Source organism: Pagrus major, chromosome 8, assembly GCF_040436345.1.
Source record: "Pagrus major chromosome 8, Pma_NU_1.0".
NCBI classification, from domain to species: Eukaryota; Metazoa; Chordata; class Actinopteri; order Spariformes; family Sparidae; genus Pagrus; species Pagrus major.
In genome coordinates, this window is record NC_133222.1 from 11,645,780 (window position 1) to 11,668,637 (window position 22,858).

The window sequence follows — 22,858 nt, forward strand, 5'->3', positions numbered from 1 at the left end:
CGAGTGTTCATATTTTCACTTAAAAGTCTGCATTTTAAATGTAAATGCAGGAACAAACAATGAAATGTTTGTGAATATTAGAAACCAAAAAAAAAAAAAAAAAAAAGATTTTGGACGACAATAAGAAAACGCTGGTAGCAGCAAGTGGTTTTGGACTTAAAGATCTACAAATAAAACAGAAAATAAACAGTTTCATTTGCCTTTCCTATTCCACAGGTTATTGTTAATTACACAAAATGTGTACAATTGAAAAAAAAACCCAAAACAATTATCATCCAGTCTATGAAAACACCTCATTCTGTATATTCATAAATAGTGAAATGCTCTACATATTAATAATACCCTCTTTTAAAAGGATGCTTCAGTGGATCGTACATCCACGTGTTCAGTCTGGGTGACTACAAATCTGCATTATCTGCACTATATGATGATACTGGAGAACATGTGATTAACCTACAGGTCGAAACATTAAGCAAACGAGTGCTATCCCAAAATAAGCACATCAACGTGTTGAAAATGACACATAATGAGTGTGTTTGGATGGGATGTCAGTGCCACACACAAGCTTTCCCACCTGACTGGAGACCGTGGCCCTCACATATAAACAACCAGGGGAACATGAAGAGCATGAATCGGACGCACCGTCTCCAGACAGGAAGGGTTTGGTGAATATCTCTACATGTGGCACTGAACTGTAAGTGCACTTGTTAGACACATCTACAGCAGGTGTGAACAAAATAATATGACTGTAGAATTTTCCCAAAACCAAAAGGAGGGACTTTGCAGCCGATCCTTTAACCGTGGTCACATTCACTCTCAGTTGCTGGCTGCGGCCTCCTCCTCCTTGGTTGCCGCCTCCTTCTTGCTCCCCTCCTTGGCGCTGCGGTTGAGGCTTCCATTCAGAAAGCTCTCTGTGGTCTGACGCTGGAAGTGCTTCCTGGTGCCCACCAGGGAGGGGTTGTTGACCAGGGTGTAGAGGAGCTGCCAGTGCCTGCGGGCCCTCTTGGCACTGGATATTTTGTGCTGTTTCTTCTCCTGCTGGACCAGCTGGATCCCTGAGGACATTCAGACATCATGATAGCACCGATGGTATGTCATATACACAGATACACGAGAATAGATAACCTTTTTTTTAATAATCTTAAATGGAATGGGGAAAACACTCCTTTGAGGGCCACCCAGGACCAGCTAGACACTACAGAAAGAGTAATAATAGAAAGCAATTTTATTCTAATCCTCTAAGCATGGTAGGAGCATATTGGGCTTGCCATTAACACACTGAAAGCTTAAGCCCCTTGGGCTACATGAATATGAAACAGGCAATTAGCGTAGCTCATCTGTGTAACCAGCTACGCTACTAATCTTTGCAATACAATAGATTATTCCTGATAATGCATTGTTCTCTAGATGAAAACAAGCAACATCTCCCCTACATGCTTATAATTAGACTCAGCTGTGACTAGATACCAGACAGAGTCAGATTCCACAACAACAGCTGAAGCCTGATGCATTTTCCTGCTAATTTCTCACTATAATGTACGTCCTCTTGTCACAACATGCGTAGGCGACCGTCAATCATCTCCTGTTTGAGTCAATACCACCAGCCTACCAACCAGCCTTAAAATAACTCCTCATCTTTTGGGTAAACGATACATTGGCCTCCCTTGTATTAGTTAAATGACATGCATAATAACGACCTACAGGACGACACTGTGTCCTGGTGACAGAGGCCGTGGGCTGAGGCGAGTGTGGGCACGCCATGAGGACAGCTGATTAGTTTATGACAGATTTGATCGAGACCAGCAGCTGGACTGTAAATTATTCCACCGCAAGACTCAATTTGCTCTTGACATATTAAATCAGAACTGCTAAGGTTTCATTTCTTTCGGCGCGTGCGAGACAGTGACAGTTACAGTGACCTGCTGCTGGATTCTGAACCTCCCAGGAGAAATTAAAGAAAGTCACACTGGATTTAATGAAGCTATGAAGATACTGTTTGTCTTTAAAGGATGAGGCTGGAGATATTCTGTGTTTTACTGATTTTCTTGATAAGACCAAAACCAATAAAGTATTGCCTGTGTACCCAAAGCCTGATGCAGCTTATACAGTATATCTGTCCAATAGATCTCCATTGTTGTCCAGAAACTATTAAAGGGTAACTCCATTGATTTTACATATTCAAGTGTGTTTACAGGTCTCGTGGAGTACTACTATGTATGTTAATATTTAAAGCCTTTTGTGGCTCCAGAGGAAGCTGCATTTAATCTGATAAACTGCCTCCAGTGATGTCACTCAGTGGCTAAGTTGCATTTTGGGTAATGTAGTCACCAGATTTTGAAAAGGTAGAAGAATGTGTGGAATAAAAAAAGTGATGTCTCTGGTTCTGCTGTATCAACTTTGATCATTTGTCTTAAAACTGTCCATCAGCTGCCGCCTACATTACCCACAATGCAACTTAGTCGCTGAGTGACATCACTGGGGGTAATTTATTAGATTGCATGCAGCTTCCTCTGGAGCCACAAAAGGCTTTACTTTTTCACATATGTAGTAGTACTCCCAGAGACCTGTTATGGAGTTATGCAATGCGCCTATTCTCTACAGAAACACAAGCCTTATTCTTTATATGTATAAATACTAAAATAATAAGAACCTACAGTGTATTTATACAATTTTATACCAAGTCAGTGTGAACTGAGTTATTAGCACTGGGGAAATGTGTGTAGATGATGATGTGAGTTTTATGCTACAGACCCTCTTCAGCGTCCCGTGCCCTCTGTGCAGCGTTGCTCTCCTGGCCCACGGACTGCAGCAGCATCCCGCAGAAGGCCTTCATCACAGGGTGAGACTGGCTCACCTCAATCTTCAGATAATGAGCATAGCAGCGGTAGGCTGCAGACAGACATAGGGAAGGGGGTGGGGGATCATTCTGACTGGGCAAAAGCAATAAACACATAGGACAACACCCCATGTTGGCTTTGAGGCAATCACACATAATGGCCATACAATCACACTTCTTTTTTTTTTTTTTTTTAAACCACCTGCTTTTCCTGACAACAGATGTCTTAAATCTGCAGCCATTTCAGAGACCGGAGTGCAATTACCATCCCGTGCACTGAACAGAATACAGATATCATATGAGCTGCAGTGAGCTGCAGGCGGAGTAAAGTGGAGAGGATACGCCATTTCTGGCCTCTAAGTGGGATCAGTAAAAGTGCATTTGCTCATAGAAAATTGCTTCTCTTTAAGCCTTCACAGTGAGAGTGGAAAAAAAAACCCAGTGGCATCTACAAAGGTAAAAGCATGATGTTAATACCAATGAATATGTTAACATTGTGTGTCTGAGACTAAAGAGAAAAAAACACTGCAGGAAAATGTGAAATATAATGAGCATGAAGTCAAAGGCATTGAATTCCCTCACAATGCCTTCTTGTTGTTTTTTATTTGAACACATTGCTAATGGACCTGGAACTAATTTTGTAGATGAGACAGCCAAAGCTATCCATTATATGAATATATCTCGTATAAAGCAGATGACATTGAACTTGACCTTGATGCTTTGGCCTGGTCAGAACACCAGACAGTGACGTTATGGCTGTGTGAATCCGTACAGAGTGCAGAATGTCTGGCTCACCTGGGTCAAACGCCTCCACGTTGCGGTTAAGAAGGCTGATATCCAACCGCCCCATGTGGACAATGTTGAACAGGGCTGTGATGATCAAGCGCCACACTGCCAGGAGCACCCCGATCAAAACATTGACTGGAAACAGCAGGTAGGTCAGCAGGAACAGATTACCCCTGTGAGAGAGGACAGAATGCATCAGATGCACAGGTATGCTGAAGTTATCTGTCATTAAAACAGCGCCCGAACGATACTGGATTTTTGGAGCAAATGCTGATACTGATATAAGTTTTCATACCGACGCATATCGGACAACATATACGTCGATATATCTGAGATAGGACAATATCAGCCGATGATATATTAGCCGACCGATTTATCAGTGGGGCTCTACAGTACATAGCAACAAATATAGTGAATCACCTGTTGTCTAGGTCTCGTGTGCCTGCTGTTTTTTTGATGAAGCAAAACCTGCCGGTGATATGTTGGATCAACACAGCCAAGATGATCATCAGCCAGAAGGGCCTGAAAAGACAAAAACAACAATCAAACATCTGCTGTGATACAAGAAAGAAAGAAAGAAAGAAAGAAAGAAAGAAAGAAAACAGTAAATGAACAGTAAAATAGGCTTATCCATTACTGTACAACATACATGGAGCATTTTGCTGTAGATTAAAAACTGTTCCAGTTGTCCAGTTTTCAGTCATTTAAAGAATACAGGCAATGGACACAAGACAATTTCCCCTTAAAGTGTTTCCAAGTGATATTATCGTGGGTGTTGCTCTTGCAAAGACAACAGGATTGCTGCTTGTTTACCTCAGAACAGCAACTACCAACCATGCAAGACAAAATGTGAGTTTGCTCATTTATTAAAACCATCATGGAGAATTGAAATAAGATAGAAATGGTGGCGGGCTTCCAGTCTGACTGATCACGAGTCAGACTTCATTTTCGTGAGAGATTTTGTGGCCGGTGGAAGAAAAAATAGCACAGTCAACGTTTATAGGGAAGTAGTCCAAACGCCAGCTGTGTTACTTCATAGCCATAACATTGTGCAATCAACATTTATTTCATAATAACAGCTGAAAGCCAAACACTTTCTATTAAAAGATGTTTTTTCAAGTCAAAACATTAAAAGAATCTGAAAAGCTGAAAGTTTTCATGACATGTCAGCAACATAACAGCTGGGACTTGTGCCTTAGTCATGCAAGTCTGTGGACAGAGATCTTTAATGAGTAAGAGCTGTGATGATGCTCACCACATGCTCAAGAGGATGTGAAAGAGGATCAGATTCTGTCCGTGCAGGATGGGCATGATAATGAGGAAGATGGCGACCAGGAGGCAGAGGAAGAACACCATGGTCTGGATGATCATGCCTGCAGGGGAGAGATCAGAGCGTCAGCTCACAGCCTTAAACCATGTCCAGCATCCAACAGATCTGCACTGCACACCCACTCCTCTCATTTCACAGAGGAGGGAGGGTAGAGAAGTCATTTTTCTCTTGGAAATCTCGTAACCACAATTTAAATATCAGTCTTTCATGAGAAGCATGTCAAATCCTGACAAATCTTCGGATGCTAGAAAGATGCATTTAGAACCATAAAAGAAGTGTGAACAGACAGAGTACTATTAATATGGCATGAAATGGTGAATGTAATGGCTAGATGAGGCTAGTGGGGATCCTTTTTTTGTTCCGCCATTACTGTTTTGCCGCTGAACCTCCCAGTGACCCTAATGATCCATAAAATATCAGGTTTAGTAGCATTTCTGAAGTGATGAAACAAAAAGAAAAACAAAAGAAATGCACCAAAATTAAGCATACTGGTATAAATTATGGTTTGAATATGAAACAATCAGTATAATCTATATTCCTCTTCTTTAGTATTCATTATGTAGACATACCGATGCAGATGTGAGCAGCTGTGAAGCTGGTGTATCCCATCCAGCAGACCAGCGCTGGCCGTGAAGCCCTGATGCTTCTTTGGCAGTTATAAACATTATAGATGTCTCCTCTGTACAGCCCCTTCAGGTTTGACCTACAGAAGCAAAAACACAATCAAGACAATGCAGCAGTATGCAATACATAAACTGAATCATCAGTAAATGTACAAATTACATGGCTAATTGAAGAGGTAATTTAGCCCCCGGATTCGACCGGCATGCAATTCAATACTTGGCAATGAAAACCTTTTCTTTTAATATGACGTAATTTATAGTAATGGCCCAGTATTTCATTTCTTATCTTAATAGCCATTTTCAATTCTAGCAGCAGTTAAGGCAGAGTGAATGCCTTTCTGTCCGTCTGGATGATTAGTACTCCATTATGTTATAATAACTCCTTTGTGAACCATCGCATTATAATGAAGGCAACACAATTCGAAGCACGCTCGCAATTCTTGGAAACTTTGTGGAGGGAATAGAAAAATAAGAAACAGACTTAAAAAAAAGCTATTAAGCTTTTCTTTTCTCACACCTACCGATGCAGAACCATGGAGCGCATGAGCATAGCCAGGTTGACCAAGGCAGACAGGGTCATTGATGAGATATAGCACACTGCAGGACGAAGAGCACATGACATTCAGTCTGTTGACTGAGAGGATTCACTGACAATTAACATGTTATATTTCTGTAGATTTGAAAACAATGTGTGCAACAAGCATAAGATGGAACTAAATCAAAACATGCATATTCTGCTCTCTGGTTTTCACTCACCTTCTACACACCACATGTAATAAACCACTATCCTGACCACTTCGTGTTTGTCCGGAGACAGCATGATCTTGAAACCAGCTAAAACGTTGGCGATGTCTTCATCGACTCCCGAACGGGCAAGCTGGAGAGGAGGCACCACCGTGGAAATCAGGAGAAGAGCCACCTAACAAAAAACAGGACATTTATTCATGAAGGGAAAAACTATAACCCTAGCGTGGCTTTTACAGATGTGGAAATGAAAAACTGGCTGGCACTGGCACTGCATTTGGACGATCGATTGCTGATAATAACACAACATACAACAAAGTCCAATGAGTTGCTGGTGATGAAATGTATTCTGTTGATATTCAGAGTCTGTAGTGCAGTTATTAGGCCGAGGTCTGAGTTAGGATTGGTTGTAGTCAGTAAAGACCTGATGTTTGAGTTTCAATACTGGACTGGACGTTTTTATCTAAAGCAGGACGTTGACATATCACATTCACTTATGCAATTATCTATTTGTCCTCATGTATTATATTATGATTTCATTGTAAAGTCAAATAGTAAATATACTAGTTACCTGATACAGGGTTATAAATGACACTACACCAGATATAGCCAACTTCAGGGGAAAACGGAAAGCTGTTGGGGGAAAAAAGGGAAAGTATAATGAAAAATTTAACCGATGAAGCCACTTCAAGGCATGATCAGACACAACACATAACCAAGACGACATATTTACCTTCCTCTGGTGTATAAATGTACGACTTCACGGCGTCAAGGATTCTTTGAGGGAGCTTTGGCGTCTCTGTGCTCGTTGTGCTGAGGTAAAGGTTGAACAGAGGTGCAAATTTAAAACGCTGCATTTTACACCACACTTCAATGAATTCACGAGATTAGGATTAGAGCATTTGTGAATGAATGAGCCATCTACATAGGAGTCAAATATTCCCTACAAATTGGAAAAAAGATTATTTCCTGGTGCAACCTCTGCATGACATGTTGGCTATTTGCATGGACTGTATGAGGAAATTTTGAATATATAATTGGGGCAATGCACGATTCTTCAACAGGGCAGCAAAGTATTTCCTCTAGTCTCCCTGTTCTATCACCGGTATTTCTTTTCTCTTCATCTGGAATAAAAAGATATAGGAAGAACCACATGATCTCATATGTAGGATGGGCTGTAAGAGGTGCAAGAAAGTTCATCCATGATAAAACTGTATGATTTTACACCCCTCAAACTGTTTCAAATGAACTTAAATCAAAATAATAAATGCAGGAAAAGCAGCAAGGCACATTTTCAGATATTTCTTGGTAATAGGTGCTAAAAAAAACACTGAAATAAATCTCTCATGCCACCAGGGCTATTTGAAGCAGTCAAGGTTATTTCACATTACTGGAAGAGCATGCATAAATCACACAGAGTGTACAGAGTGGCTTAAACTCATGGAGACTGCTTTGATTGCCAAGGTAAATAATGGCCAAAGCAAAACTCAGGGCCTTTGTTGCTAAAGGAGCTGACCGTGAACCACAGCGTTGTTGTGTCTTTCTCTGCCTTGTTTCCCTGTTGTCTCTCTGATGTTTATAATTAAGGACTTAAAAATCCCCAAAAGTCTTTAAAAAAGTAAAACATCCATCAAAATATGTAAGGTGAAAGTCCAAGCCCAAGTTGTTCATCATTTGTAACATTAAAATAAAAACATAACATGTAATAAATCCTGATTGTTACCTGAGTTTGCTGGGCTTGTTCTTGAGCATTTTCTTCACATAATCTTTATAGTAGCTGCTGCCGAGATCCTAATGAGAATATGGACAGTGTTAATGTTAAAAAACCAATGATAATAGTACATTAAACAGGCTGGGGTGGTGTGGCAGTGCTCAATGAAATGATTAGCTTTTCGGGGTTACAAATGGTTTAGCTGGGCCTTCATATTCCTAAACTCCTCTGTAAGTATGTGGTATTAGGTGCTGTTTAAATTTAGAAATTATTGTGTAATTATTAAAAGCATTGCGCACAAACTAAGCCTCTTTATGAAAAGTTTCTGCATCTGTGCAGGTTTATGGTGTCGTGTACGTTCCTGTGGGAAGGGGGGGGCGAGTCAAACCTGGTGCAATCGCCTCACCCCAGCTTTGTCACACCCATGTTGAGATTAGCATCAAATAAACACAGCATTGTGTCTCCTCAGTGAAAAAACAAGGCAACCTTTTCATAATCTGATCAAGAACATAACGTAAACCAATTACGTCAAATCTACTTAAAATGATTAGGCAACTGGCACGCTGCGTTGGACCCCACATTTTCCCCTCGGCCTAGACTGTATGAGCACGATAAGCTCCTTGATTTAGCAGGCGGCTTATACAGGTTCCTCACATGCACAGATTCAGAAGAAATGTGCGTCTTAGTGAGACTTTTCTTTTTTTATAGTTCAGGCTTACGTGAGCGTGGACGACTAATCAACATAGACACTCGTATCTAGTTTGTTATGTCAGCGTTCCCAACAATTAGTGCTATGAGGGCTGAAGCAGACATGCTAAACTTACCTCTGTGGCATTGTTCTTTTCAGTGCCCTTCAAGCCCTTGAACAGAAGAAGCGGATACTGGAAACTAAGGAATGCCAAGCAAGCTATCTGGGGCAGGCTGGAGAAAAGGGAGTAGTGTTTGTGTATCTGCAAAGAGATATAAAAAGAAGACTTTAAATCACCTGGCAACTTCTGTGGAGAGTTTTGAAGTGACAGAGGAGGAATACATGACAAATATGACACAAATGGCTTTGTGTGTGATAGTGGGTGTCTGCATGTTTGGCCAAATCCTCACCACAAGACAAAAATCTGAGATAAAGTGCTAACATATTTTCAATCTCTCTGCTAGTTATACACCAAATGCTGGTATCTAATAGTGTGATTTATACTTATTTACATGAAAAAGAAATACAAAACTAAATATAACACTTATCAATTCAATTCTTTATGCGATTAAGCTCCCAGCAGCATTTGGTGCGTGCCAACTCACGGTGGGATAAAAAGACAGGCATCGCCACTATTAAAAGAACATCCAAAGTCTGGATGTCTCTCTCTCACACACTAAACTGATTAAGTGTGACAAAGCCTCTTGATTAAGACCAACAGACAGTGGAACTAATTGTCTTGAGTTTTGGCCATTCATGGCGCAGAAAGCTCACACAACGTGGATGTGGCACAAAAGTTCTGAAAGCTCCAACCATGTGTCCAAGTATTAAGTTCTTCCTCTTTTCAAATCACACGTCTCAAACAGACACACTGCAGACTTTGTTTGGTAATCAATGGGACCAGAACCAATCAGCTTTGTTTTTAATCCCTAAAACTCAGACAGATGACACATAGAAAGTGACAATTAATCCAGTGACAATGCAGACACTCTATTCCTCAGAGATCTATTGCTTTCTCGTGGATGCACTGGAACTCATAGTGGTGTTGGAAGTCATCTTTGCTTACCAGAGGTGATTTGGGACAGTCAATTTTCTGCCACACCAGAACGCCAAAGTGCGTCCATGACAAGAGGCTACCGAGGACATAGCCGACTTTATTATGTAAAGTACCACATGCCAGGAGAGGGTAGTACAGTGCAGGGTAGTAGAAGACTCCCAGAATCACCCAGTTCTCTGCAAATACAACAAAAGTGTGTGAAGACCAAAGAAAATACACTGATGTGTCCCTTACTGAACCATGCCACACAAGATTATAACTCTGACAACTAATTCTGCTTCAGTTCTACACATAATACACCTTTTCCCAAAACAGTGCTTACTTACTTGTTCAAAAGAGGAGCAGTGACACATTTTAACAACTCAAATAAACATTAAAACAGTTTTGGAAGGTTTACAATCTGTGTTAAAAGTGAATGCTGATGCTAGTGCAGGAGGAGCGAAGATGATATCCTCACGTTTATTCTCCGTGTCTGTCGTGAAGGGGAGGGGGTTTGGCGATATGATCAGGCCCCACAGTTTGCACAAGAGAACTCCAAACACAGCCACTGCAAGGCCCTTGTGCTGCGTATGGTCCAGGAAGTTGACCGGACTGTGAAATCAAGCAGCAGGTATTTAGAGCCCACATGTTACCAGCCTCACATCTGGACGAAACAGTTATTGAGCGGGAATGATGCACTTCAAACTACCATATAAGCATTTTTTAAGTTTTAGCCCACAAACTAAAGGACATCAGACTTTTTTTTTAGTGTGATTTACAACCTTTTAGGCTGCCCTTGGCTTCTAGTCATGTCAGTACAGCTATGGGCATTGAAACTTGCTTGGAATAGGAAAATCCATCCGTTTTCAAACTCTATTAATCCAGGGACGGTTCACTGAGCATGAAAGCTCCAATCAGTGCCCATTGCCAACCACACACCCACTCAGACCTAGCAGTGACCCACAGTTTGCCACTGAGCAGCTCCACTGAAGCAGATTTGGGGGTTGATTACTCAAGGGTACATCAGCAAGTCAAAAGATTAAATTAATGCCCTTGACATTTGTGTTTTATAGGGTAAGAAATACTTCATCATCTACCTTTTGCGTGCAAAAAGGCAGTCGTAATTAAGTCGCAAGTAGGTACTGCTCTGTTCTGGTGCTCTTTGGAAACATTCTTGACTTAAGAAATAGATAAAACTTATCTTCATAAAATGAGAAATTATCACACTTACACAGTCCTTATCACCACTATTAATCTCTTATGCTGCATGCTCACTGTGATGAATCTCAATCAATGTATACTGTACTGAAATGAATGGGAGTCAATAACTGCGAGGCAAATAGAAAATCAATCTATAAATCTGCTGTATGTAGGGGTGGGCGATCTGCCCCCAAAAAATCACAAGCTATTTAATCACAATCACGATCCAAGATCTGAATAGCCTATGAATTTCTACATTTGTTCCATTAAAATACAAAATTGCATCAAAGTTTTCTTTTGGCACAAGCTCCTCACCCACCATACCACTAGATATAAATCAAGTTGCATTATTTAAAATATGTCCCTCATGGAAGAGCCACTCTAAGTAATTTTTCCAGTCGGCATAGCCATCTAGTTGATGACTTTATTGGTTTGTTCATGAATACGCTAATCAGTGAGGTTCTGTGAAGTTTGGAAACAGAAGTAAGTGGACATTGACTATGTGATCTGCCTGAAAAGTAGACTGGGATGCCTTGAAGATCGAGCACAATCTAAAATGATCAGATCGCCCACCCCTAGCTATATGCTGTGGTCAAGAGAGTGATCAATCGTGATATGAAATATATACAGTTCAGTGGACTTCACATGCAAAACTACTAGAATGGTCATATCAAAGCAAGCAGCTGTTTTATTTCACATTTAACAGGTGTTTATGTCATTCAAGAAACAAGAAGATAAAAGATATAAAATGCAGCCTCACCTGAGTAAACCTGGAAGGCCTTTCTGTCTGTCGCCCACCTTCGTGCGCCTGGCTAAGATCGCTAGGATCAGCATGACAACAAGCTAGGAGGAGAAGATACGTCAGTCAGCCTTATCTGCAGCTGTGGATCCCCCAGACTAAAAAATGAGGTGATGCCACCAAAGGGCAAACCCTGGTGTCTCATTAGTGCTCCCCATGGATGTGGTCTGAATGAATTGTCATCAGTCAGGATCACTGACCAGTGAGCGTTCAGTGACCTGTCATGACCCGTGACACATTTAGGAAAGACACAGCTGGAAAGAATTGGACCAGTTTGGACCAACTGCCAAGATCATCAAAAGAAGAGAAAGTAACTTCATTATGTATACATGGCAGGAGACTACACAAATAATATGTGCAATAATTAGTGAAATGTTAAGGCTAATGAACTGGCTCTTGTACTGGTTGAGTGACAAGATTTCCGAATATTGAATCCAAAATTCTGCACCAATATATCTTTATTTTAACATTTTAACTTGGTAACACTAAACTTGGTTTGTTTGTAACTGGAAAACACTTGGAGAGGGAATAACCTTTAATAACAATTTGGATGGATGATCTTTTTAAGACATGATTATTATAACATTGGCTACTTTTTAAAATATTCAAGCAAGTGCAGTATTTAAAGGTGCATCATGTACGAATTTTAGTTTAAAACATTCAAAACAAAAGACAAACAACTTGTGAATAATTAACAGTTTTGATGTTATGTCAAAGACTTTAATATACTGTGTTGCAGAGATATCTAACTTATTGAAGTAGCATGCTAACCAGCTAGCCCTGTAATACCACTTTGTACCTTGAGGAGGCAATAGCCCGATAGTATAGCTCAGGCCTCTGATATCTAATTCTTACATATTGCACCTTTAATGAGAAGCAAAAACATTAAAAAAATGCTCTATTTTGTAAGTGAATGGTTCCTGTAATCCTTCCTGCATCCACACCTGGATTTGCATCAAAATCCCATATTTCCTTCTTTAAACCATGGGTCAGTGTTTCACCAACTTTATTAGTTAAACAAATAGTGAGGAGTGAAAGCTTTTGGCTGACTTTGACAGCCAAACCTTGCATAAGGCACATCATAAAACATGCTGTATGTCTGACAACAAGGTGTGATATCGTACACCCATCCTGTGAATGACGGGACAGTGCAATGCTGTGTTACATTAATCCAACGGAAAAGTGAACTTACAGATATCGCAGTGATGCATATATGGTAGAGCCTGTCGTCAGCAGTGGGGTCACATGGAGGGATTATTCTAAAAAAAGGAACAAAACATTCACACATGAGCAAAACAATCAAGGATTTGAGTCACTGAACAGATCGACGCCCCCCTAAACCCTTCACACGTCACTGTCAGGGCCATTTGTGGCTGGAAACTTTGCAGCTGAAATCCTGCAGCAGAGATTTGCATTTAAACGGATTGGTATCAGCGTGACACAGGAACAACAACAAATGCCTATGTTCACACTCATGTACGATGGAAAAACAGGAATGCCTGGTCATGGGGTAGTCATTACAACTCATACATACTTTAAGAGACTTATTTAGGAAAATACAGTATTTTATGGTCTGTGAGCAGAGAGATGTCAGCTTCCAGAATGGATGTTCGGACATGTTTCACAACAGTCTCTTACCTGTCCAAACAATGTGTGAATTTGTAACTTGGCAGTCAGAGAACAGAGCATTTGTAAATTTAAAGTAATGTCAAAATTTCAGAGTCAGAGCTGGTAAAGGAGGAGCTGTAGCAGGACATTGAAGTGTTTACAAAGCTAAAACTGATAGGAGCTACGGCTATGGCCACAAAAATGCTCTACAGACCACAACTCGACACTTTCCATTAATTTACACGACAGCCTGGCAGTTCATTAAAGAAAAAATGGTGGTTGGTGAAAAATGACACTTGTTCCATTGTATTTCTGTCATATTGTTAATCTGAAGCCATTGTTGAATACTGATATTTCTCTATTAACCTGTGCCAACACATTCACGGCATTTTTACATGGAAAAGTAATGACTGAAAATGCTTCATCTGCCCTGTTGCATTGTGGGAGGGCCAGGAGCAAAGATTGATGCTACCAGGCAAGTCAGTAAAACTTTGGATCTTGAGTCGGACTAAAGTACAACAAAACATTAAACTATGAGTTGTTTTAGGTTGAACACACTTGCATTTTGTTCATACTTTCTTACTTTTTCTTAAACGTTCTATGGCAATATGTACTAGTTTTCCACACAAACTGCATCCTCGAGGCATGAAAATGAGATGGCTTTGACTGTAACGTGACAAATGAACTGAATAAAAACAAGACCACACACTGACACTGGCTATATAGAATTGTGCCAAGTGTCACCCAATACCTCAATGAGAGCAGGATCTCACTGCAAAATTATTCAGACTTAAAAGAAACTACAAATACACAGTAAACAATGGACAGACTGATTTAAAGACAAACAATAAAAGCATACTAAACTAAACTTAAACTTAAATTTAAGCTTTAAACAACTACCTTAAAATCTTCAGAAAGACGAGTGTACTTACTCTGCTTCCCTTTTTGTTGGCAAGGGATCCAGGTCCGGGTACTCATAGTCGTACAGAGCATCCTTATCCATTCTGCCTCTTTTTCAAACAGATCCAAAGTTTTACAGCTGGAGCACCTTAAACTAACAATCTCTGGAGACACACAGCTGCGATCCCCTTTGACTCAAGAGGAAAAAGTGTCTCCCAGAAAGTCCCAACTTGGACTCTGTTGCTGCTGCAGAGGCTTCTCCTTCTCTCCCTGTGTTTGGTTTAGTCTCACTCACACTCTCTTACCCTCCCTCGCAGCCTGTATTCAGGTGCCCTCGTCCCACTGTGGAGCTGAGAGTAATGTGACAGGTCCTGGCTGCAGCGTGCTGCCTCCACCCAGCAAAGGCCCTGTTTCAGCTGAGGGTAACCACCACCACACTGGGAGCCTGGGGAGAGAGTGAGAAGGGGGCAGTGTGTGAAAGGAGGGAAAAATGTGGAGATCTGGGCAGCCAATCTGGAAGGCCACCTGCAGCTTACTGGGATTACATCTACTTTTGGGGTTGTGTTATTGGACCTGTTGCTGGTGAAGGGGTCAGGTGTGCAGAGTTATAAAACTCCAGCTGGGACTGTGTGGGTAGCTGGGAGCGATGAGCCTTCCCCTATCAGAGTGGAGTGTCACGTAGATAACAGGGAAACTCTCAGGTTGTTCCCTTTGGTCATCGCTCAATTACATTCAGGAAGGGTTACCAAAACTGAATCCACAGGGAATCACCAGTATGACAACATGGAACCAGACAGAGCAGGATGGAAGAAACTGCGTGTTTTCAGGACAATCAGATTACAATACACACCTCTCTACATAACTGCACCATCAGCTTGATAAGGATCAAGGAAAGGTTCATTCAACCCGGTACTTTATCTTCAGCAGGTAATTTAAGATAAAGATGTTAAAGGGCATATTTTCTAGAGACCTACATCTCCAGTTCGCCACACTGGTGTCAAGTTATTTTAATATGTTTGTTAAAAGAAAAACCTTGTTTATCTGAAATGTAACAACAGGTAATTTCTGAATAGTAAAGAAAGTCATCCAGTGACCTACTGATAAAGATCATATAAATATAATGAGGTGAGGATAAATCTTGGTTTCCAACATGATACAGGTACATGATATGTGAATGAAATGGATTTAACAATAGGTACAGTCATACAGCCCCAAGGGAAGGAAAGTTTACTAGTCTACTGCCAGCTCATGAATAACATCCAACAATCATGGACAACTCTCCATTGTCTGGACTTAGAAAGGTGAGTAGACCTCAGAAAATAAATTCACCTTGACTTTGATTCAACTTCAACTCAATCTGTCTCAATGAAAGCAAAAAGCATCACAGCAGAATCTTTTTGTATTGTAATAGATGAACATTTTTTTTGGTTACAGACCACTTATGTTTATCTCACTGTGCGTTCACGTGCTGTCAGGATTATCAGAAAACACATTTTTGCTACAGTGAAAATTCACATGAATGCCCTCTCCAGTCACTGAAATACAGCTGTTGACGTGTTGTTTAATTGCTCTGAGCGATAAAATGCAAAACAACTTATTTTTGGCAACCGTGTTGCTCCCACATTTCGACTTAACGCACATGAACACACTCAAGTCGGAAGACTGACGTCTCAATTCGGAAAATGGGACCATTCGAGGAGCACCTGAAGGCAGCGTTACAGCCAAAATGGTTAGTCGAGCAACAGAAAATTAATCACAGACAATTTTGATAATTCGTTATAAATAAGTAATTTACCAAGCTTGTCAAACGTGAGGAATTTTTATGTTCAGCACCAACCATGAAGAGAATATATTTCATGCAACATCTTTCATTCTAAGATGTCACATTGAGCTGTGAGAAAGTGCTACGGGCATACCAATTTCTGCTGAATGATCAATTAATTAAAACAAATCTACAGATTGATCGATAAACTGTTGGCTGCAAAACTCAAGAACATTATATGAGTTCTGTCTTAGATCTCACAAACAGTGTGGCTCATCTCATCACACCAGGCTGGATCTTGACTCCTGAGTCATGACAAACTCTGTTACATATTAAATCCTATCAGCAGCACAGGTGGTTCACAAACACATTTTTCACACCAGATTTTTGGGTTCATTCCCTCCACATCACCGTTTTGATTATGATGTGTTTTTCTCCATTTTATATCTTGCTTCTCCTCTCCTTCTCTTCTCAGTGATCACTACTGTTGGTTCTTATGTTTCCTGAACAGATTCAGGAGATCCCAAAACAGGACTATAACTTACGTCTACGGAGACAGAAAAGCTGATTTTTGCAGCAGGTTTTTCTTATTAAATTCCAGAGAATTCACGACAGCAGCAAGACTGGGAAATGATCACAAAAGTCCTCCAACGTAGGAAAAGCACAAGCATGTGAGTGCTACAGAGACAGGCTAAGGTCAAGGGTCATGCCAACACCCTGGCTGCAATTATTTCTCATCTGCAACAGGTTTAATAAAGCAACAGCGAATGCGCTCATGTGCACCACTATTACTATAATGTTGAATATATCTTGTGCAACACGTCTGCTCTCATTCATTCATTCAGCTGCAGCTGGTTGAGACTAAGTCAGTTTTGCAACACTGCCTCCATGTCAGCATACACTCATTATGCCGGGATTACAGTCACACCGCTTTAAAAAGCAACAAAATTTCCCTCCTAACACTCCTGAGAAAACACGGTTTCCACCAAATCCACCAAATCAAATGTGCTCCCGAAGAAAAAGCAGCCCAGCAAATAAAGGGAATAAAGGGGTCACTGAACAAAGAATGCTTTGAACAGTTATAATTACATCACAGAGAGGTGGTTTGATTGGGCCAGACACTTTCAGGTTTAGGAAGCCGGCTCAGAAGCCTCTTGGTAGGAAACATATTAAGCATGAGCCTTGTGAAAACAAACATGATTGAATGACTGATTTTCTAATCCTTTTTTAACTATCTCAACCGCTAAAATCAGGGGTGACAAGTGAAGCATTCATAAACTGATGATGGGACATGAAAGAGTTAACGACCCTTCACCAGACACAAAAATAATGCTTTAAAAGTCCACTGTCCATTAAGGGAAGATGCTGCTCATTACATGTCACGTGTATAACATCACCACTGTGGGACCCTGAGGAACCCAAATGTCCCCAAGCTGCAACCATCAAAGTGACTCAACAGTTCAGGAGGAGTTAATTTCCCGTGTTACACACGCAGGCATTTATCTGTTGCGTGATCGAATTAACAGTCAATTTATTTTAATTTTATTTTGCACCACCGTGAATCAACACTGACGATCACTGCTGCCCTGCTTCCCACAGCTGAGCATGCTCGTCTTGATTTGTGTGGAGCTGCAGCTGCAGCCCGCTCCTGGGTTCGGTTTCACACAGGCATCATGGACACATTTCATGCTTTGAAGCTGAGCTGGATCTGCTGACAACAAAGAGACTTTCAGCCCGAGCACCGCAACAGGTAACAGAGTCACCTGTGTCCTCATGTACTGGACTACCTGTCGCTTATATGAGGAATTAGATGAGCTGTGTGCGTCATTTATCGACCCATGTGCGCCTGTCGAGGCAAAACTTGAATCACTGACCTGCTAATTTCGCGACATACTTAATATCATCTACACTGGCTAATCAGTTTTATTAGTTTGGAGATGCGAGGCTACTTACCGACCGCCTGCAGGTGTGCTGCAGCTCCAGGTAGGCGTGGAAGGTCGATGAATGTCAGAGCAGGACTGCTGACACCAACAGCTCATTTTGTAAAGCACCATAAATCCATACATTTCAGGCATGGATGCTTTTAAGGTTTGTGCGTTACCTGATCATACTTGGTACTTTAATGTCCCCAAACATGCACACACTGCAGCCTAGTCTACAAATTGCACCATATAGTATAAGAAGTTGGATCTTACCTTGTGTTAATCTTCTGCTGGCTGTCTGGTTGTCTTTTGGTGTTGGAGAGCCTCTAATGACTCGTTTTCATCCCCTTCCACCACACAGCCACCTCCCAGAAGCTCAATAATTAAACAAATACAAAACAACAATCTCAAGAGCAACTTTTCATTTTTCCTGGACACCTCACATGCAGTGTGTGGGACTTTGACCTGTCTCTATCTTGTTGTGGTGAGATCATCATAAAAGTGCTGCTGCATGCAAACTGTTGTTGTGAAACCTATAGAGGTGACTAATGTGGTCAAGTTCAAGTCAAGACTGAGGAATGCTGACATTTTGTAATATATTGATTAAATTATAAGCAAACAATGAAAAAGGCCTTTTAGATTTTGGGCGTTTTTAGGCTTTTGACTCCAGGTGCTAGTTTGTGTTTTATATGTGTCTTAATGTTATGTATACAAGTTCAATGACCTTTGTGACATTATGCTGGTTTTTTTTGCTCTTTTGACATTTCAGAAGATTGTTCCTGACCGTTGCATCAACATATTGCATATTACGATACATATTTCCAATTTTACAGTGGTATTGTCACAATTCAGTGAAATCCCATAAAAGTGGAAGTGAAGAAGGTTGAATGCTGAAGTTCAGCTAACTAACAAGGACATCCATTCCCTGTGTCTCAATCTACAGCCTGGTGATGAAGGTGATTCCTTCAGAACAATTCGGGGTGTACTGAAGACCCTTGTGCAGATCAGTTTGGGTAAGATTTGCACCGTCACAAAAGCTGGTGAATAATTCTTTGCCATAATTATGAATTTGTCAAATCACACACGGTGCTAATAAACAAACACAGATCCGGTAAAAACAAACCCGCCCACCTGTCAACGTAAGAACAAACAAGGAAAACCAAACCAGTCAAAAAGAAACCAAAAAGAGAGCGAAAAATAAAAAAAAACAACAATAAAAGAATAAACATGCATGTAGGGGAGCATAGCGTCCTTCACTGCAAGTTTTTAGCTTCCATATTTGCCACAAATATTAAAAATGGTTGCCATGTAGCAAAGAAGCACGTAGGTGATCCCTTGATGAAATGACATAATTTTACATAATCAATTAATCAAACAGCAAACATTATTTATACAGCACCTTTCAAACAAATCAAAATGCAATTCAAAGTGCTTTACAAGTGATTGAAAAAAAATTATAGAAATAAAACATTGCATTTAAAATTTGATTTAAAAAAATACAACGATAAGAATAATAAGAACAACATTAAAATGTCAATACAATTATATAAAATATAAATGGCTCATAAATGAAAAGCATTTTAGTGATGTCCAGTGCAAGGCCATGTAGCGCCTTATAAACTAATACAGTAATTTTAAAATCAATACAAAAATTAACAGGCAACCAGTGTAAAGACTTTAAAATAGGCGTAATGTGCACTCTCCGTCTGGTCTTAGTCAGCACTCTTGCAGCAGAATTTTGAATTAATTGCAGCTGATTTATTGTGTTGTGCAGCAAACAGGAGGATCCTGCTCTCGGTGCATTCCCGAGCTGACAGGACCGCCTCTTTATAGAGTTCTCTGTCCTGATTTGATAGAGTGGGCAGGGATACCGGGAAATGTCTTTTCTCTTTTACTGAATGAGCAGGGGGAGGTGACCACATGTTGGAGGTGAAGATTCCTTCCATCTACATAAGATGAGCCTTCTGGCCAGAAGTGAGTGAATAGAAACATCATGAGCTCGGGCTCTGCTTAAGTGAACATCCAGAGGAGCTACTCCAAATATTGCCATGGACATAGATGGAGCAACCAGCCATCTAAACGCTCTTGATAAAGCTTTAATTATTAAACCCCAGAAATATTTAGTAGTTTCTGACATTAAGGGAGAAGATTCCTAACAACGCAGTCACATTATGGCCTCGCTGCAACTCTCTCTTGATTCATTCAGGGCAACTGGTGTTCACTGAAGTCAAACTGTTTCTGAATAACATTAACTCATTTTTTGTGGAGGTGAGTGCCGAGTAACTCCTAAGGGAGACCAGTTGGTAAGACATACTTGTATCTTATTTCTCTGGAGTTTTCCAAAACCAGGAGGAGAACGTCTGAAATCCAGCCCCACATATTACTGCAGCGCTTATCATACAAAATGTCACTACTGAGATTAGCTTCTTGTGATTTTGGAGCCCTTATATCAGGAGAACAAAGATGCCCTTCACAGATCCATTTATAGCCAGACTCCACTTTCTGTCACTGATTTGCCAGTCTTGAGAGACAAAGATTGTCTCTGTTGGCCAATTAGATTCTGGACTTTTATAAAGACTTGATCATCTTCTTCGGAGCAACACATTTTGTAGTTCGGGATTTTACCTTCAGGGCTCACACAGCTGGTAAATACAGTACATGACCATTCATTTGAATTCAAAAGCCGTTTGTTATTCTTCTCGTGTCTAGCTTCCTGCTACTGACAGTGAAGTGGAAATCTCAAGAGAGCTTTTTTATGCATCAGAAAGAGTCCAGACTTGTTCCTCCACACACCAGCAAAGGTGACCTTCTTATTACCTCTCCATGAAAGCAAGTGAGTATACAGGCTCTTCAGACTGCTGTTTTCTAGTAACACAGTCTATTTTGGTCAAATTGAACTCTGACTCCAAGTCACTCTCGAGGAAGCAAAGTAATAATACCATGAGGCAAAGCACACCATCATAATTATTAACTAGCTGACTCCAGTTTTTCTTTTGAAAAACATGCAACTGAGTGAGCAATCTGCTATCACAGCTGTCCTCATACAGCGAATGAATTCTGTAACTGACATTATCCAAATTAAAATTGTATTAGTCATTGAAGTCACAGGAGTTTGGAGATTTTAAGTTTTTCTCCTTTTTTTTATCTGAGATTCCTCAGATGAATAAAACAAATGTAATTGTATCTGCCTTGAAAATCTAAATCTGTCATTCTTTTAACCTTTATTTTGTGCTCCATAAACTTTAAAATTTCATTGTTGGCACAGTCGATTCAAATTGAGTAATACTGAGAAATATTGCCTCAATATTAAATCATACCTCCTGGGTGCGGAGGGGGCTAATTACTGGGGATACTTTTCTCCGGCTCAGTCTGCTGCACTGCCTCTGTCATAATCAATGAGCCTTGTAACACTCAATTAGAACGTAATTGGATTTGTGTGTGTTCGAGGTGGAAAAACATGTACATTTGAGCGGACATGAAAGAACTGCTTATCTCTGTTGACAGCTGTAATGAAGTTCAATTGAGTCGGCCAATTGTGAATTTCAGAAAAATTCAGTCAGTGTAAGCACGTTCCAGCACCTTCACTCTGCACCCCGATGCTTCACATTTTGTCTGGTTAAAAACGGCTTGGATTGAGATTATAATGTTTAATCATCAATTTAGACTTTGGCACACAGCCCAAGTCTAGATATAATGACAGCATATGTATTGTTCACATTGTTGTGGCGCTGGCGACAGACATTTTAACTCTCCTCACTTATTGTCAGCACAGCAATCGTGCTTAGTTTTTCATTTTTCTGTTTTTGGACAAATCTGTAGAAACGGTGTCTGTGCGTCAAACCTTTGGGTAGGCGTTTCCATAACAGCAGCTGACTGTGATCTGAGGGCCGGCGTTGCTAGACTGAAACACGTCATAGCTATATGCAGCCCATGAACACTGCACTGCATTTGCATTGCATTTTCGTCCTGTTTTTCCTGTTATAGTTTTAACACAACTAGCCCTTGACAACAGTCACCAAATGGCATATTAATAATATGTTAAGTCAACACTTTTGTGTTAAACAACCCTTGTTTTTCTCTTGGTGTGTCATTAAGTCCGCATTAAGCTTTTTGTGTGTCTTTAGAAAATAACAATGTCAGGTGACGTAGTATCCACGACTTTCTTGGGAGGGTCACTTGGGAGTTTACTGGGGGAAACTGTCACTTTAAAGGCTTTAGAAGCATTGGGATAAGCAATGATAACAGTGTTTGTCACTCGATAAAGTCGCTTACCTGATCGCTCTAAGAAAGAGGATGAGCCATCCTATTACCATAGAAAATGCCAGTGATGGTTAATTGACCCAGAGTACACCCCATTTAGGCTATTTTAGGCTTGATTGAATTAAAGGGGACTATTGGGCCTTGGCCTTGGCGGAGGTATGCGTTCTACTGAGGGCCAGTCTAGTTTAACTTAACAAACGTATTTTAATCCAGGCCATGATCTTTGCCCAAACCTAACCAAGTAGTTTTGGTGCCTTAACCTGGTGATACCGTGACGACTAAGGTCTCTTGACTATGACCACAAAGGTCACCGGACAATGGTTACCATCCACCTTTTTCTGCATGTTCAAATGTCATAAAATGTGGACAACATTAGATGACGTGAAAAGCTTAAAATCTATTTGAAACGACAAACGAAATGCCCTTAATATCATGCTGCTATTTTTACACCCTCCCATGAGATAACATCGGCTGTGAAGTTTTCCATTCCATTCAAAAAGTTGGAAAATAGCAACTTAACTAACTTAGCCTAGCTCGTTGATGTTAGCAGTGGGTAGATGTTTTAACCTCAGCAGTCTGTATGTTAACCTGTGATTCTGATCACGACCGTGTAACTAACATACAGAGTGCTCAAACCATACAGGTGATTAGTG

General features: G+C 40.5%; 1 protein-coding gene and 1 long non-coding RNA gene across 3 annotated transcripts in view; one reads left to right on the plus strand and one right to left on the minus strand.

The window, feature by feature from the left end:
• On the minus strand, positions 1-18,007 carry stra6 (signaling receptor and transporter of retinol STRA6). The gene is made up of 18 exons (XM_073472232.1): positions 17,977-18,007; positions 14,294-14,706; positions 12,946-13,012; positions 11,715-11,797; positions 10,233-10,366; positions 9,785-9,951; positions 8,855-8,980; positions 8,043-8,110; positions 7,053-7,132; positions 6,891-6,952; positions 6,332-6,494; positions 6,097-6,172; positions 5,522-5,655; positions 4,878-4,995; positions 4,043-4,144; positions 3,632-3,795; positions 2,752-2,889; positions 1-1,055 (listed from the first exon to the last, which is right to left on the minus strand). The coding sequence occupies exons 2-18, from the start codon at positions 14,362-14,364 to the stop codon at positions 817-819; spliced, it is 1,992 nt and encodes a 663-aa protein (XP_073328333.1). The 5' UTR covers positions 14,365-14,706; positions 17,977-18,007; the 3' UTR covers positions 1-816.
• Positions 17,638-22,858, plus strand: part of LOC141000629 (uncharacterized) — a 21,588-nt gene continuing 16,367 nt past the window's right edge. For both annotated transcript variants that reach the window (XR_012179559.1, XR_012179558.1), the window contains exons 1-2: positions 17,638-17,773; positions 18,889-18,958. This is a non-coding gene — a long non-coding RNA (uncharacterized lncRNA). The remainder of the gene's footprint in view (positions 17,774-18,888; positions 18,959-22,858) is intronic.